An 18,976-nucleotide genomic window follows, 5' to 3' on the forward strand; every position below is an offset into this window, starting at 1 on the left:
GCATTGCGTCTTTGTGGACCTGGAGAAAGCCTGTGATAGAGTGCCTCGAGAGGAGCTGTGGTAATGTATGAGGAAGTCGGGAGTGGCAGAGAAGTATGTAAGAGTGGTACAGGATATGTACAAAGGAAGAGTGTGACCGTGGTGAGGTCTGTGGTAGGAGTGATGGAGGTGGGATTACATCAGGGATCGGCTCGGAGTCCTTATCTTATTTTCAATGGTGATAGACAAGCTGACAGATGAGATTAGACAAGAGTCCCCGTGGACTGTGATGTTTGCTGATGACATTGTGATCTGTAGCGAGAGTAGGGAACAGGTTGAGGAGACCCTGGAGAGATGGAGATATGAGAGGAGAGGAATGAAGGTCAGTAGGATCACCAAGACAGAATACATGTGTGTGAATGAGATGGAGGTCAGTGGAATGGCGAGGATGAGGGAGTGGAGCTGGCGAAGGTGGATGAGTTTAAATACTTGGGATCAAGTATGAAGAGGTGGAGATATGAGAGGAGAGGAATGAAAGGAATGAAGGCGCCACCACCACCTACTCAGAGCATCATGATGCTCCAAAAATGATGGACTGAAAGTCAGAAGTCTACGTGACCATCATCATCAAATCCTTCCATGAGAACCCTAAATACAAAGAGGACTCTTTCATTTATGTTAGGTAGAATGCCCAGAGGGGACTGGGTGGTCTCATGGTCTGGAATCCCTGCAGATTTTATTTTTTTTCTCCAGCGGTCTGGAGCTTTTTTTTTTTTTGCTTTTTTCTGTCCACCCTGGCCATCGGACCTTACTCTTATTCTGTGTTAATTAATGTTGACTTATTTTTATTTTTTATTGTGTCTTCTATTTTTCTATTCTTCATTTTGTAAAGCACTTTGAGCTACATTTTTTGTATGAAAATGTGCTATATAAATAAATGTTGTTGTTGTTGTTGTAGGACCACCAAGATAGAATACATGTGTGTGAATGAGAGGGAGGTCAGTGGAATGGTGAGGATGAGGGAGTGGAGTTGGTGAAGGTGAAGGAGTTTAAATACTTGGGATCAACAGTATAGAGTAATGGGGAGTGTGGAAGAGAGGTGGAGAAGAGTGTCAGGAGTGATTTGTGACAGACAGGTATCAGCAAGAGTGAAAGGGAAGGTCTACAGGACGGTAGTGAGACCAGCTATATTCTATGGGCTGGAGACGGTGGCACAGGAGACAAAGCTGGAGGTGGCAGAGTTAAAGATTTGCATTGGGTGTGACGAGGATGGACAGGATTAGAAATGTGGACATTAGATGGTCAGCTCAAGTTGGACGGTTGGGAGACAAAGAGAGGTGAGATGGCGTTGGTTTGGACATGTGTAGAGGAGATACTGGGTATACTGGGAGAAGGATGCTAAGGATAGAGCTGCCAGGGAAGAGGAGAAGAGGAAGGCCTCAGAGAAGGTTTATGGATGTGATGAGAGAGGACATCCAGGTGGGTGTGACAGAACAAGATGATGAGGACAGAAAGATATGGAAGAAGATGATCAGCTGTGGCAACCCCTAACGGGAGAAGCCGAAAGAAGAAGAAGAAGAAGAAGAAGAAGAAAAAAAGGTTTGCAGAAAGTGAAGGGGTTGGAAACCTTTCTGAATCCACTGTATTTATAAAAATATTTTCAAAAACAAGAAAACGGCAAACGAATCAAAGAGGGAACGTCTACAAGGGCTGTCTTCTAAAAATCACACAACACCAGTCTGCAATCCAATACTCCAACCAAACCAGAAGGAAAATGGATCCAAATCTGAAAATTCTGAAAGGCAACCAACATAATAAATCAGAATTCACCAAGAACATCAATGCTGAAGCAGACATCACAGGCACTGCTGCCTTTTCAATAACACGGTGGAGCTTCAGGGGGCCCCGCCCCAAGTGGTTCAATCTACAGAGACTAAGACACATAGAAGAAAAGACTAATAAAACATAACTAATTTGTATAACAGAGTACTGTTAATAAAAAATAAAAGCAGTGTACAAAAGATACTCTCTTCTGTGCCAACTTTTCCTGGTGTTTAACCCTTAGTGTTCTCTACAGGTTTCTATTCATTTTGCAGCCAATTATTTTCTAACATAATTCATCAGTTTTTATTTGGCCCAAATGGCTTTGCCTTCCCTTAGAATTGAGATCTGCCCCAAAAAACATTGGATCAGACAACTCAGAAGAAAACGTCAGAGTCGTTGTGGCTTTGGCATTCACTCTGTGCTTTATCGTTTAGTGTTCCTGCAGACTTCTGTAAAAACTTTGCATCTGCAGCACGATCCGTATTGTACTCTTTACACACAAGAATGTCGCTGAAATCTAATTGTTTTGCGTCCTTAAGAAGTGGCCATTGAGTTTGTTTAATACAACTTCATTTTTGTTTAACAGTGAAGTTGGTATGAACTGTATAAATATTAGGGACACTGTTCCATCAAAAAAAAAAATTATTTTGATTAATCACGTGATTAAAATTTGTATTCAAATTTAACTGCATATTAATTGCGATTTATCTTTTAAGCATATTTATATTTTCTATACAGATTATAGGAACACTTAATCATCAAAGTCTAACATCGAGTCAATTAAGCTTCAAACTGTCACAAACAGACTCCATGAGGGTGGCATGAGGGCCCGATGTCCTCTAGTGGGCCCAACACCAGAAAATACCTCAATTGGCAGCTTTGCCATTGGTGTCCCATCCTCTTCACCGGTAACAGCAACTCCACACTGAGCACATGTGACAGACATGAAAGAGTCTGGAGACGCCGTGGTGAACGTTAACATCAACATCATCCAGCAGGACCAGTCTGACAGTGTGTTAGTGATGGTCTGGGGAGGCTTAACTTGGAGGATCACACAGACCTCCATGTGCTAGGTGACAGTGCCCTGACTGCTGTTAGGCACTGGGATGAAATCCGCAGTGTCATTGTCAGACCTGACGCTGGTGCAATGGGTCTTTTGGTTCCACCTGGTGTGGCCAGAGTGTGTGGGCAGTTCCTGGATGACGAAGGCATTGATGCTACTGACTGGCCCACATGTCTCCCAACTCTTTTCAAGCAAAGGCCCATCTCCTGGTTTCTCCTCCATGCTCTCAAGACTGTGCTGGCAGACACAGCAAACCTTCTTGTGATGGCACATATGAATGTGCCATCCTGGAGGAGCAGGACTACCTGTGGACCCTGAATCAACTCTGGCTACCAGCAATGACAAGGACACGAGCAAAACACAAAACTAGAGAAGAATCAGTCAGGAAGGATAAAGAGAGAGCAACTGTCTGTGGCCACCATTGCCTTTTTTTTATGGGGGGGTCTTACTGTGTCCTCTCCTGGTCACCTGTTGTCACTTTCATTTGCACCAAAGTAGGTGACGCTGATTCACAATCACTTGTTGTTCCTAACTGGAGAGACTGATAACCCTGAAGCTTCATTGACTTGCTGTTAGACTGGGATGATTAAGCGGTCCTTTCATTTTTTGAGCAGAATATAAAGCAGAAATCACTCAGTGATTCATTTCTAATACAAACCAGTTTTAATAATCATTCTCCTAATAAATTATTCAGGTTTTATTAATATTATTTAATAATCAATCATATTCAAGTTAGGTTTATGTAACAGATACAACACCCAGCTGGGATAACTGCAACATTTGGGAAAACCAATTCATATAATTACATGATAATACATATAATCTCTATATAAAAAAAAAAATCCATCTGTCTGTCTGCCTGTCTGCCTGTCTGTCTGCTTTTCACGAGAGAATTACTACTTAGATCGTATTTAGATCAGGCTTTTTCTATAATTTGCGTGAACATTCTAGTTGAATTTGCGACTTCTCTCATTGTGCTAAGAATCCAACATCTGTGTCTGTCTGTCTGTCTGTCTGCTTTTCACGTTTAACGCAGGCTTTTCTACACAGTCATATATTCGCGCTAATCTGAGACAGAAACTGAGGGCCGAGGGGAGGGGGAGGCGTGATGTCAGGAGTGGGGAGCCGGCTGGAAACCTCCTCACTGTCCTGTTTCACGAATACGTGGGCAGAGTCGCGGGGCACGGCTAGTAAAATATAGGGTGGTCCAGATCTAATTATGCAATTTTCATTACACTATAACTTATTAAGTTTATTACATAGGAAATCACCCGAAAAATCCCAGACCATCGAAAAGTGTGTGAATTGATGACATGAAGAATCGTCTTCGCGCTGAACTGGAATTGTCCCCGCATAAATCAAAGTCATCCAGACGATCTGGATCTGCATAATTAGATCTGAACCACCCTGTATATCCATCCATCCATTATCCAACCCGCTATATCCATAATATATAATATAATATAATATAATATAATATAATATAATATAATATAATATAATATAATATAATATAATATAATATCTGCGGTGGGTTGGCACCCTGCCCAGGATTGGTTCCTGCCTTGTGCCCTGTGTTGGCTGGGATTGGCTCCGGCAGCCCCCCGTGACCCTGTATTCGGATTCAGTGGGTTAGAAAATGGATGGATGGATGGATAATATAATATAATATAATATAATATAATATAATATAATATAATATAATATAATATAATATAATATAATATAATCTCAGTGGTAGCACTTCCCAGGTCCTTCCTGTGTGGAGTTTGCATGTTCTCCCTGTGTCTGCGTGGGTTTCCTCCCACAGTCCAAAGGCATGCAGGTTAAGTGCATTGGCGATCCTAAATTGTCCCGGGTGTGTGCCTGGTGTGTGTGTGGGTGTCATGTGGTGGGCTGGCGCCCTGCCCGGAGTTTGTTTTCTGCCTTGCGCCCTGTGTTGGCTGGGATTGGCTCCAGCAGACCCCCGTGACCCTGTAGTTAGGATATAGCGGGTTGGATAATGGATGGATAATATAATCTTTATATATAATACGCTGCCGTGGCTGTCCGTTTGTCTGTCCAGGAATTTAAATCACCTGTAGCTCACAAACCATTTGAACTATTGACCTGAAATTTGGTACACATATACTACGTGACGTCTACTATCAACTTTTTGGGGTGACGATTGACCTCCAAGGTTATTCCTTTTTTATCTTATTTTCTTGTCGAATCAACTCTCGGGAGCGGCCAGCAGGGCGGCCGAGCGACGCTTGCATACTGGCGCTGTTCTCATTTCTTACCACCTTTGCCATCATTTCCCCTACCTCCTCATATCTTAAATCATTCTTGAGGCAAATTGAAGACTTAAGTACCAGCTTAAAGGAAAAATTAAAGAAAACATACTAAGTAATTGCAACACAAACAACTGGCTTAATCGGTTTTAAGGTGAAAGGACGCCGACGGAAGAAGAGAAGAAGCGGGCTGCTAGGGTAGAGAAATGAAGAGCTGCTCAGGAAACAGCAAGCACATCAACCTCTGAGCAAACGAATGAAAAACAGAGACAGAGAAAGAGGAGGAGAACTAGGAATACTCAAGTCAAGTGTACTCATTGCATATTATCATTATAGCAGTGCGCCATTACTGGTTTAATATAATATAATATAATATAATATAATATAATATAATATAATATAATATAATATAATATAAAACAACATACCAAAAAACACTAACAAATACACAAACAATTAAATATTAAAAACCAGACATGTCAAATCCTGGTTTGGTTTTTTCTAATCACTTCGCCTGTCACAAGTTTGAAGGTTGTGGCTGATCGTTGTGTTTATGTCACCCAGGCAATCCAAGGGCCACCTTCCAGGCTCACCAGAGGTAAGCACTACCACCCTGGCACACCAGTATATTAAAAACAGCAGCGGCCCCAGCACTGCCCCCTGCTGGTCACCACATTGGCCAATTCTGATGAGGTTCCTCACATCATCACCCTCTGCTTCCTGTGTCTGAGCCAATTCTGCACCCACTTAACCCACCACACCCTGAACTGCCACTTCTTTTAATTTGATGCCCACCCTCTCACCAAATGCTTTCTGACAGTCCAGATAAATAATCTCATCTGCTCCACTCTGATCATATCCTGTTGTTGTTTCCTCATAGAATTCCTGCCTGTTAGTAAAACACGACCTCCCTCTTCTGACCCCATGCTGACTGTCCTGTCCTTGCCAGGTGTTGCTCCATCTTCTCCTTAATAATTCCTTCCATTAATTTTCCTGTGGTGCCCATTAAGCTTACTGGCCTGTAGTTGCTTGGCTCTGCCTGGTCACCATTGTTATATAATGGGATATTATTTGCCATTTCCAGTCCTTCAGAATTTTCCCAGTATGCAGTGATATCCTATAAAATGCACCAAACGTTTATATCTGTACTCACTAAAAAACATATTCTTAGTTATTGATTACATTCATTATAGTAGTTAGTGTTAAATATTTACTTTCTTTTGTTTCCGCTTTGTTAAAGGAAGCCACACATACGCCCAAATCATCGCAATCTATCCATCTTATTGTACCTCATTCTTCTAGTAATAAATAATAATAATCATAATAATAATCATAATTATGCATGTATGTAACCAACACCTTAAATATCTGGATTTAAAAGTGGCTTGGATTTCTGTTGTCCATAAAATTTATAAGGGACATCCTTGTGTTTTAATCTTTTTTTTACTAGACGGCCTGCGGTGATCGCAAATTCAATAAAGAAACTGAAAACATTCAACACCAAAAAAGAATGAAAGACAACAACGTAAACTAAATAAACAGACAAGAAACTTGAGAAGGGGACGCACTTGAGGAGGTCTGCTTACCGTAAACTGGATCTGACATCCACCCATAATGTAATCGAGGAACGAATGCATCTTGTGAATCTGGAAAGAAAAACACATGGATTGTTACGGGTTACAAATACAGCCGAGTGACGGTGCGCACCCCATGATGAGTTATTGCTCAGTTGGCACCCAGTGGTGCCAGGATAGTCACTGGCTCCCTGTGACTCTGAACTGGTAAGTAAAAAAGTACAAAGAAAAACTAGCAGGAAAAGAGAAGACGTGACCAGAAGACAAGACAAAGTCAGAAAATGCCGTAATCAAAAACTCTGCCACCAAATCCATAATCATGACTGGAAGCTGACGGACAGAGTTTGAGTTCTTTCAACAGGAGAACTCTCATCAACCAACACACAGAGTCAACGTTTGATCCACAATCTCGGATGGAGATGAAATGCCGATGCTGACGTTTTAACCATTCACCGTGATGATGTCACTAAGCCACTACACGACAATACATTTCCTCAGCTTGATTTCTGATCTTCACATTGGGCTACGACATCTTCGGTAAATTCTGACTTTGGTAACAGTCCTAGCTAATGCTTCTGACTTTTGTGTGGTTCGTCTCCTGGTCCTTCTCTTTTACATAAAGTTTTATCTCGATAACACGAGATGAGGTAAGACGAGATGGGGCGAGGTATTGCGCTGAGTTACAGCAGCTCCACAAAGATGTCAGCGAACTGAAGAAACACGTCGGTGGTTTGCTGTCCTCTTTCCAAGAGCTACTAATGGATTTTAACAGACGACAACGACAAGATGATTCATTAATCATCAGTCCAGATTAGCTGTAGTGGCCACAGATGTTAACAGGCAGATAAAGTTTCAAATTTTATTAAGGAATTCATTTGTTTTTAAATCCATGTTTGGGCTTAGAGGTTGTAAATGTCAGAGAACATTTGTCTTTCTGTGTCTTAATCGTGTATTGCCTGTCGAATAAAGTATTGTGAAATGAGAAAACAGAGATAATGTTGAGGGCTGGGATCCCAGGGGAAGCCCCCCGCTTAACTTTGTGTCTACAGGATCAGGAGGGCCAACTCTAGGCATAGGCCAAGTCAGCCCTGGTATAGGGGCGCCGTGAACTGGGGGTGCGGCAAACCCCCTCCGCAGACCCCTACCACACATCTGTTTTCATATGCGACTGTGAGGATGCTGATCTACAAAGGGGAACGATTGTCAATTTTTATTACGGATCCGAATGCAATCTAAAGGGGAGTCTCTTATGAACGTCTCTTCTTAGGCGCTTACAACCAACAGTGCCTGGGGGCATAATGTACCCCACCCTGTGCCAGTCCTGCTGAGGTCCAGAAAATGAGATTAAAAGGTGATTTAAATTACATTTCAAGACTTTTCTGAAAATTTCTTATTTTTGTCATTATGAGTTATTGAGGGTAGATTGGTGGTCAAAACCGCAAATGTATTTATTTAATATTTACTCTACTGCACAGTAAAGTGTGTCAAAAGTGAAAGGGCTCGATAGCTTCTGAATCCTATGTGTGTGTATGTGTATATATATACAGTCATATGAAAAAGTTTAGGCACCCCTCTCAGTCTGCATAATAATTGACTCTCCTTTCAACAGTAAAGATAACAGTGGTATGTCTTTCATTTCCTAGGAGTACTTGGGTGTTTTCTGAACAAAGATTTTTAGTGACGCAGTATTTAGTTGTATGAAATTAAATCAAATGTGAAAAACTGGCTGTGCACAAATGTGGGTCCCCTTGTCATTGTGCTGATTTGAATGCCTGTCACTGCTCAATGCTGATTACTTGTTGGATGAGCTCGTTAAGCCTTGAACTTCATAGACAGGAGTGTCCAATCATGAGTGGTCAAAGGTATTTAAGGTGGTCAGTTGCAAGTTGTGCTTCCTTCCCTTTGACTCTCCTCTGAAGAGTGACAGACAGCATGGGATCCTCAAAGCAACTCTCAAAAGATCTGAAAACAAAGATTGTTGAGTCTCCTGGTTTAGGGGAAGGCTACAAAAAGAGATGTCAGAGGTTTAAACTGTCAGTTTCAACTGTAAGGAATGGAATCAGGAAATGGAAGGCCACAGTCACAGTTGCTGTTAAACTCAGCAGGTCTGGCAGGCCAAGAAAAATACAGGAGCGGTATATGAAGAGGCAGGATTGTGAGAATGGTTATAGACAACCAAAGATCACCTCCAAAGACTGCAAGAACATCTCGCTGCAGATGGTGTATCTGGACATCGTTCTACAATTCAGCGCAATTTGCACAAAGAACATCTGTATGGTGGGGTGATGAGAAAGACGCCCTTTCTGCACTCGCGCCACAAACAGAGTCGCTTGTTGTATCAAATGCTCATTTAGACAAGCCAGATTCATTTGGAAACAAAGTGCTTTGGATTGATGAGACAACAATGGAGTTATTTGGTCAGAACATAAAATCGCTTTGCATGGCGGAAGAAGAACACCGCAATCCAAGACAAACACCTGCTACCTCCTGTCAAATGTGGTGGAGGTCCCATCATGCTGTAGGGCTGTGTGTCTAGTTCAGGGACGGGGGCCCTTGTTAAAGTCGAGGGTCAGATGAACTCAACCCAATATCAACAAATTCTTCAGGATAATGTTCAAGCAGGGCGGCACGGTGGCGCAGTGGTAGCGCTGCTGCCTCGCAGTTAGGAGACCCGGGTTCACTTCCCGGGTCCTCCCTGCGTGGAGTTTGCATGTTCTCCCCGTGTCTGCGTGGGTTTCCTCCGGGCGCTCCGGTTTCCTCCCACAATCCAAAGACATGCAGGTTAGGTGGATTGGCGATGCTAAATTGGCCATAGTGTGTGCTTGGTGTGTGGGTGTGTTTGTGTGTGTCCTGCAGTGGGTTGGCACCATGCCCAGGATTGGTTCCTGCCTTGTGCCCTGTGTTGGCTGGGTTTGGCTCCAGCAGACCCCCGTGACCCTGTATTTGGATTCAGCGGGTTAGAAAATGGATGGATGGATGTTCAAGCATCAGTCACAAAGTTGAAGTTACGCAGGGGTTGGATACTCCAACAAGACAATGAGCCAAAATACAGTTGGAAATCTACAAAGGCATTCATGCAGAGGGAGAAGTACAATGTTCTGGAATGGCCATCACAGTCCACTGACTTGAATATCATCGACAATCTATGGGATCATCTGAAGCAGGCTGTCCATCAAATTGAACTGAACTGGAGAGATTTGGTATGAAGAATGGTCAGAAATACCCATCCATCCATCCAATATCCAACCTGCTATATCCTAACTACAGGGTCATGGGGGTCTGCTGGAGCCAATCCCAGCCAACACAGGGCGCAAGGCAGGAAACAATTCAAAACAAAACAAAACAAAGGGCACCAGCCCACCGCAGGGTCAGAAATACCTCCATCCAGAATCCAGACACTCATCACAGGCTCAAAGGAGCAAAAGGAGGCTCAACTAAGTATTAACATCATATCTCTGTTGGGTGCCCACATTTATGCCCCTGTCTAATTTTGTTATGATGCATATTGCATATTTTGTGTTAATCCAATAAACTTCATGTCACTGCTGAAATCCTACTGTGTTCATAAGGCATGGCGTATATTAAAAGGAAGTTCAGCCAATGAGAAACAAAAATCCAAAAAATTAAGAGGGGTTTCCAAACTTTTTCATATTACTGTATATATCGTGTGGCAGGCGGCCAGAATGCCCCGAGTGTGGAAGGACCGGGATAGAGTATTTTTAGGACAGTTTCTCCCCCAGGCTGACAGAGGGCAACCCCATTGATTTCCAGTAGGGCCACAGGTCATCAGCATGGGAGCTCAACCCTGCTGGGGCCTGTGGTCACCGTCAGGGGCTGCATGGAGATTTTCAGGGCGCTATTTGTCCACACTTCCGCCATACCCAAAAGTGAGGCTGGAAGAAGCTTGTTGGGCAGCTGGGCTCCTTCCAGTTACCCTATAAAAAGGAGCCAGTCCCCACCATTGTTTGGTCAGAGTCAGGAAGAAGAGGATAAAGCCTAAGGAGAAGTGGAGGCAGAAGGACTGGGCGGCTTTACTGTGCTTTGCCCTGTGAGCATTGAATGCTGTCATAAAGTCTCTTTTATTATTTAGGGGTCCTTCTCTTTAAGCTTGTATATGTTGGGTTCATGTCCAAATGTCTGTTATATATATCTCTCTATTATATAAAAAAATCCAGCAACAAGACAAGACTTTTTCAGAGAGATATTTTCAAGTCCCGTGAATCATATTCAGCCACAGCCATGGTCCTCTCACCTCTCATTGGTGTGAATGCTTTTGTCAGTCACAGTTCCTGCAGTCTCAGCTTTTATAAATTTGAATGTTTTCCTCACTTTAAGTTCCCAATAAAAGAAGACGTGTTATGTCCAAATCTTATTGAAGAATTTCATCCCGAAGGGTTATCAACAGAACAGATGAGTACACGGGCAATCCTAGCACTGAGAAACGATGAAGTCAAATGAATTAACGTGATGGGTTACACGGCAAATTAGTTAAATGCGTATCAATAGACTCTGCTGAAACAGTTGGTGGTGATGGTGCGGAAGATGAAAACATCAACTTACAATATCACCAAGAATAACTACAACCGTTAACACCGTCCACCGCACGAATTACTGTAGAAAGAAGGACGTACCCAAGAAAGGTAATGTAGTCCATCTTCAGGTGATAACATTAGACACCAAAGGAGATCTTGATATGCCATTCGGAATAAAACGCTTACAGTTTCTCGTTAGAAGAGCTTTTGTGAGGACAAGTGGCAAATCACAGAGACTGTGGCGGGTGACCGGGACGCCCCTTCTACTTATGTTCCAGGGGAGCAGCCATGGGCTCCTCAGTATCTCCCCCAAGACGCTTGGTGGCAGCCTCCCTGTTTGATGATGGCGTCTTTGTTTCCCGCAGGGTTCCATTGGAGATGGAGTTCTCCACAACCCTGTGGCCGCCAGGGGGTGCTGCAGGGATCCCGGAGCCAGCATGGACACCTCTACAGCCCCGCCCGGAAGTCCAATTAGCAACAGCTAATCAAGCACCTGATGCACTTCTGGGTGGGCTATAAAATGGGCGAGCATCCAACACTCAGGGCCAGAATCAGGAGGAAGAGGACGAGGTTGCCTGGGAGGAGTGGTGATGCCAGAGGAAGAGTGTTTGTTGGTCAGTGTTTAGTGCTTGGGACTGTGTTGTGGCTTGGAGGGATTACGGGGAAGGCGTGCCCACCAGCTGAAGGAAAATAAAGCCTCAGTGTGCCCGGTTGGGCGCTATATAGCTTCTAATTCACAGAGACAAACATTCGAAAAAAGTCGGCTTATTTATTGGAGAGAAAGAAACGATATTCACTCACGAGCAGTTACACGTTGCATTGTCACGATGAAAGTCCAAACACAGAAGCAAAATTCAATGCAAAATTGACAAAAAGTTAATTGAAAACATTTTTTAAAGTATTTGTGTGTTAATTTTAAAGCCAAACAGAATAAAATTGTATAATGCAATAACGCAACATGAAACATAATTTACTTACATATTATTATGTTTTACAATATTTTAATATGGTTAATTACTCGCTGTAATGTAAAATAGTTAGTTCTATTATGCATATGTAACAATTCTCATGAAAATAAAAATCTTCTTAAATTGTACATCTGCAACCCCATACATGAGCGGCAGAACCGCAAAGTGGCTAGCGTGTAGCGCCTGCCCGGGGTTTGGCGGGCGAAGCGAGCGGGGCAAAGCCAACCCCTTAGTGCACATAATAATAATCACTGTAGACCACAGCGTTACCATCTGCAGTGCACCACAAAATGTCTCTGTTATATGCCAAGTGGTATGGGATTCGTAAGAGCAGTGTTAATGTTTGTGAAGCACCCTCTGCTGGAATGACAAATGGAAAACATTGTATTACTAAAAATGTTTGTGAGGCACCATGTTTTAAAATGACAGAGACATGGCGACTGACCGGGCAGACACATAGACACTTATCCTTTCGTTATGGTGGGCCCCCAGGTTATGATGCCTTAATCATGAAGCAATCCAAACGAAATAAAGATCACAACATTCCCAGAACGACTGAGGCCTGGCGCTCCTTTTGACTTATTTTTGAATGAACTGGATGACCGTGAGATGTGGGAAGGTCATTTCCAGCAAGATGGGGCAACCTATCAGATGTCAGGTCACAGCATGGACTAAATTGAATCGCTGTTTTGGCAATTGGGTCATTTTATTGGGACTACGGACCACCTCGTTCCCCGGATCTGTCATCTCCAGATTTCTCACTTTGGGGTGCACTGAAAGGAAAAGCGTACAAGAACAAGCCTCGTACACTGGAACAGTTACACCGAAACATTGGACAGGATATTGCTGCCATCACCCATACAAGGCATACGGATTCCCCATTGCCAATATGGAGTGTCGTGTCGATCTGTGTTTGCAAGAAGAAGGCGACCATTTCCAACATCGAATGTGATTGGATCGTTTACACACCTATCAAGGTATGCACTGTGTTTATGTCATTTCTATCGCTTCATTATTACGTGAGTAAACACACCATAACTTCTCCCTCTATTAGATTATACTATACAAGCCGTCCCCCGTGGCTTCACCCGCATAGGTAGTGAAACAGAACAGTGAGGTGGGCACCACCTGGCTCCCCTCTCCTGACATCACGCCTCCCCCTCCCCTCGGCCCTCAGACTCTCTCTCGGATTAGCGTGAATATACCACTCCGGCAAGCGAACTATGATTCTTAGCGCAATGAGGGAAGTCACAAAATCAACCGGAATGTTCAAGCAAATTCTAGAAAAAGCCCAATCTAAATCCGTTAAGTAGTTTTCTCGTTCACTAGCTAAGCGGAAGTAGGGTACACATCCCAAGGCTGGCGCATGAGTGAGGAGGGCCCCGCCCCCTCCCCTCGGCCCCCTAGTGTCTCTCGGATTAGCACAAATAAATCAGAACTGCGAGCAAACTATGATACACAGCGCAATGAGAGAAGTCGGAAAATCAACCGGAAGGTTCAAGCAAATTTTAGAAAAAAAACGATTTAAATCCGTTAAGTAGTTCTCTCATGAAAAGCGGACAGACAGACGTTGGATTTTATATATTATCCAACCCGCCATATCCTAACTACAGGGTCACAGGGGTCTGCTGGAGCCAATCCCAGCCAGCACAGGGCACAAGGATGGAAACAAACCCCGGGCAGGGTGCCAGCCCACTGCAGGGCATTTATATATTATATTATCCATCCATCCGTTATCCAACCCGCCATATCCTAACTACAGGGTCACGGGGGTTTGCTGGAGCCAATCCCATCCAGCACAGGACACAAGGAAGGAAACAAACCCTGGGCTTGGTGCCAGCCCCCGTGTTGCGTTTATATGATATGATATTAAATTGTGAATTGTGTTTTTTAAACAATTTATGATTTTACTTGCTGTAAAAAGCACAAAACAAAGGCTGTGACATGTATGCGATTGTTACTGGGGATGCATCATGCAGTACAAACGACACAATTCAGAACTGGACAATTTAATAGCATAAATTAATTAAGATATAAAAAGTAAATATCATTTTCCTTTTAATAGACTTTTTTTCAATTTACATTACAAAATATATCTGAAGTCCTTGTGAAGGGTACCATTCCCTCACGCCTAATGAAGATGCACGTCCCAGAAGGGAGACGCCACCGCGCTCAAGGCAATTAATCCCAGGCTAAGCGGCCTTCTTCTGCTATGCGCATTCTTTATTGTTTTCTGACAACAAGTTAATTATGTGACGCGTTTGTGGCTCCCGGAGGCGGCAAAACAACCTCATTAGCTGGGTGTCAGCGTCCTTAAAGAAGTAAACTTGCAGAGGCTCTCTTGTATAAGCCGTCTTTAAGGTCTCTGAATGGCTTTTACTGAAATTCTCACCCCGTGACTTGTGACCCTAGTAGACATTACAACTTAAATGTATTCAAAAAGTGTGAGTTAGCGTAAGAGGCTCTAATTAGACGTGTCCATAAGAAATAGAATGATTTACACTCTGATGTAAAACAACATAATAAACAAAAACAGTGGTGTTAGATATTTAAAATGTTAAAATGTGTGCTTCAATCTAAATGTTTAAAGACTAAATATTCTTGGTTGTAAGATTAAAAACAATCACAAATAGCATCACATTGGTAATTGTTCAGGTCAGGTCAAGTTAGGTTGGGGAGCCTGCACTGGTACAGCGCGTTGGTGTACCCACCACATTACAAAACTGCTGGCAACCTCCCAGGCAGACAGAGGGTCCACTGCCACCCTCCAGAAATGACCCTCTATCTGCTGCAGCCAGGTGTTACGTGGGTATCCCCTTGGCCTGGTCCACCAGCTTGGGCCCTCAACAATGAAGATCCTGTGAGCTGATCGCCCTCAGGGAATCGCGCCACATGGCCGCAGTGTCGTAACTGACACTCCCTCATCACAATTAGAACATTTGAACATTCGAGACGAGAACAGGCCATTTAGCCCAACAAAGCTCTCCAGTCCTGTCCACTTGTTTCTTCCAAAAAAACATCAAGTCAAGTTTTGAAAGTCCCTAACGTCTTACTGTCCACCACACTACTTGGTCGCTTATTCCAAGTGTCTATTGTTCTTTGTGTAAAGAAAAACTGGAAATTTCCCCTTCACAGGTTTCCAACTGTGTCCCCGTGTTCTTGATGACATCATTTTAAAGTCACCGTCTTGATCCACTGGACTAATTCACTTCATAATTTTAAATACTTCAGTCAGGTCTCCTCTTCATCTCCTGTAAAGGCTCAGCTCTTTTAATCTTTTCTCATAACTCATCCCCTGTAGTCCTGAATCAGCTTAGTGGCTCTTCTCAGGATCTTTTCTTGTGCTGTTATGTCCTTTTTGTAGACCCAAACCGCACACAGGACTCCAGATGAGGCCTCACCAGTGTGTTATAAAGCTTGAGCAGAACCTCCTGTGACTTGTACTCCACACATCAAGGCGCTATATAACCTGACATTCTGTTAGGCTTCTTAATGGCTTCTGAACACTGTCATGAAGTCCACTATGACTCCTAAATCCTTCTCATAAGGTGGACTCTCGATTATCTGACCGCTCATAATGTGCCTCATTTGGGACCCCATGAGCAACAGAAAGTCAAACCATTGGTGTCCAAGGACCCTCTGAAGAGACACAAATGATGGAGTTCAGTCTTCATCTCAGGTCACTGGATAGCGTCCATGACTCATAAACAGGAAGCACCAGGACTCTAACGACTTGGACCTTCATCATTTTACAGACATCAGGAGTGCCACACACCCCTTTCCAGTGACCTCATGACCCCCCCGTGCTCTCCCAATCTGTCTACTGACTTCATAGGAAGAGTCACCAGAGACTTGAGTGTCACTGCCAAGGTAAGTAAACCTCTCGATGAGGTCTCCACTCTCTCAGCACACAGACACACTGCTGATGGCCGTGCCCAAGAGGTCATTAAAGGCCTGGATGTTGTTTTTTATCAGGACCCTCGCATGCCCAGACACTCAAACCCCTCACTCAATCTCTTGAGAGCCAAAAGTCAATATCAGTGAGTCTCTATCCACCAACAGATGCCCCCCAAACGCTGGACCCCATGACTCTGTTGTAATTGTTGACCTTGTAATAATCTTATATGATACCCCACATGCCTATCTTAGAAATTTGTCATTCTGAACCTTCTGAGAGTGGCTTTTAAAGGGTCAGGACCACCGGTAAAGAGTCAGAAATCAAAAATATAATCATATTCACAATCAGCAACCTCAAAATTGCATTTACGGTGTTTTCTAATCAGAGGGTTTGAAGATTTTCATGCCATCCATGTGACTCTTTGACAAAAACCGAAGCCTTCTGCTGGGTGATCTCATCCGCGAGTCCTGCCCGCCATGACCAGACTCAGCCCTGCCTTCGCTTCTGCCTTTCTGCTGTTTCTCTGGGTAATTAGAGGACCTGCAGGAGGGAATGTCAGCTGCGGCTGGAGCCCACATTTTTAAATTGAACGAGTCCATGATGTGATATATCCAGAAATGTAAGGAAGCCGTCCAGAAATCTTTTTAAATCTGACATGCTTCAGATTATGAAGTGCAGTCTGTGATGTGCGCATTGTCAAGGTGGAAGGTTTTTGATATTCACTTCTTAAAAAAAAAAGACTGTGCAGGTGAATATTGTTAGGCTGGCGGTGAGAACAATGCACCCTTTGTGACAATGACAGCCAAATGCAGCAGAAAGTCAACTGAAAAGGGACACTTTGACAAAAATGATGGAGTTAAGACCCCATCATGTGAAGAAGCTCGAGGATCACGACGGTCTGCGGCCCACGAGTCGGACGTCTGCTGTCCTCTACGGCGCTCATCTCCTGAGTGACGGGGGTCTGGGGGCATCATGTGGGGTCTGGGGATCTTAGGATGGTACACCCTGACAATGTGAATTTATTATACTAAATAGGACATTTTGAATGTACTACAGTAGAAACTATTATATAGTACCTTTGATTTCTATTTGTCTATTAGCATACAGACAATTTGAAATAAATTTACTTTAAAAATGACATCCTATGTTCTACTGAAATGAACATCTCATGGAAAAATATAAATGGAAACCACCAAACGTATGTTACAGACTGGTGCCACTTAATATGACTCTAAATATCACTCTAAAGAAAAGTCTGCTTTAAAGGAAAAAAAAAAGCTTAAGGACAGTCTGGAGACAGTCGTTACCTGCTGGCCGAAGCAGCCATTGGCACTGTGTTCTAGAAACTTCTTTATAGAGCCCTCTGCAGAATGAACACTCACATCCTTACCACTGCTGATGGTTGTTTTGTCTTTTGTTTTACTTTATTTGGGGTCAGGGACGTGCAATATAATCTGTTCTGTGTCAGTTCTCTTCTCTAACAATTGCCTTTCTTATCTAACTAAGTATGATACAGTACATTTATACTAAATTATTATATAGTGCCATTCATATCTATCTATCTATCTATCTATCTATCTATCTATCTATCTATCTATCTATCTATCTATCTATCTATCCATTTTTCAACCCGCTGAATCCGAATACAGGGTCACGGGGGTCTGCTGGACCCAATCCCAGCCAACACAGGGCACAAGGCAGGAACTAGTCCTGGGTGCCAACCCACCACAGGACACACACAAACACACCCACACACCAACCACACACTAGAGCCAATTTAGAATCGCCAATCCACCTAACCTGCATGTGTTTGGACTGTGGGAGGAAACCCACGCAGACACGGGGAGAAAATGCAAACTCCACTCAGGGAGGACCGGGAAGTGAACCCGGGTCTCCTAACTGCGAGGCAGCAGCGCTACCACTGTGCCACCGTGCCGCCCTATCTATCTATCATTCTATCTATCTAACTGTCTGTCTATCTATTATATAGTGCCTTTCATATCTATTTTTCTATCTATCTATCTATTATATAGTGCCTTTCACATCTATCTATCATTAGTCCCTAATATCTATTATGTTTCATGTTTTTGTTATAGCATACAGTAAGTACAAAAATGAGCATTATGTGTGTGTGTGAATGAATGTTTGTATTTTCAAATTATAATATATTTTCATTGTGTGCCTTTCAGGCATATATTAAGTGGAGCCCATTTAAATTTTTCATGAGACAGTTTATTGTCTTTTACACATTCCTTGGTTTGTGTATTTGCAAATGCACTCAGTGTGTGTGTTCTGTATCTGTGTACAGCATGTGTACAAACTTATATACTCTGAAAGTAATTATAAAACACAAAATATACATTTATTTCACACTGTCTATTTTGTGGTCTTTACTATCTTTATATCTATTATATAGTTATGCATATCTACATATCTAACATAGTGCTTTTCCTATATACTGTAGCTGAAGATCTGTAGCCTTTCCTATCTATTAATTATATAGGTCCTCTCACTTCTATTTGCATGTATTCTTTAACACCTTGTCTATCCATCTACAGGTCTATTGTATAGACCTTTCCTATCTGTCTTGATATATCATTTTTAATATGTCTTTCATCTTCTATTAATTAAGTCTGTTATATAGTTAATATCTATGTAGTGTACAGTATACTACCTTTCCTATCTATCTATCTATCTATCTATCTATCTATCTATCTATCTATCTATCTATCTATCTATCTATCTAGTGCCTTTCATATTTTTCTGTCTATAATATAGTTTCTCATCTCATAATTTCAATCTGCTTTTACTTATGGAGGTCATGGTGTTATATAACTCCTTTCATGTCACTTTAGCATGTAAACT

At 42.7% G+C, this 18,976-nt stretch overlaps 1 protein-coding gene across 1 annotated transcript in view; it reads right to left on the reverse strand.

Annotated features, from left to right (window-relative positions):
- The window catches only part of LOC120515754 (copine-4), a 466,133-nt gene that overhangs the window by 60,412 nt on the left and 386,745 nt on the right, over nt 1-18,976 (reverse strand). The window contains exon 10 of the mRNA XM_039737037.1: nt 6,726-6,785. Coding sequence (XP_039592971.1) covers nt 6,726-6,785 — 60 coding nt within the window. The remainder of the gene's footprint in view (nt 1-6,725; nt 6,786-18,976) is intronic.

The sequence above is a fragment of the Polypterus senegalus genome, chromosome 15 (assembly GCF_016835505.1).
Source record: "Polypterus senegalus isolate Bchr_013 chromosome 15, ASM1683550v1, whole genome shotgun sequence".
Classification (NCBI taxonomy): domain Eukaryota; kingdom Metazoa; phylum Chordata; class Cladistia; order Polypteriformes; family Polypteridae; genus Polypterus; species Polypterus senegalus.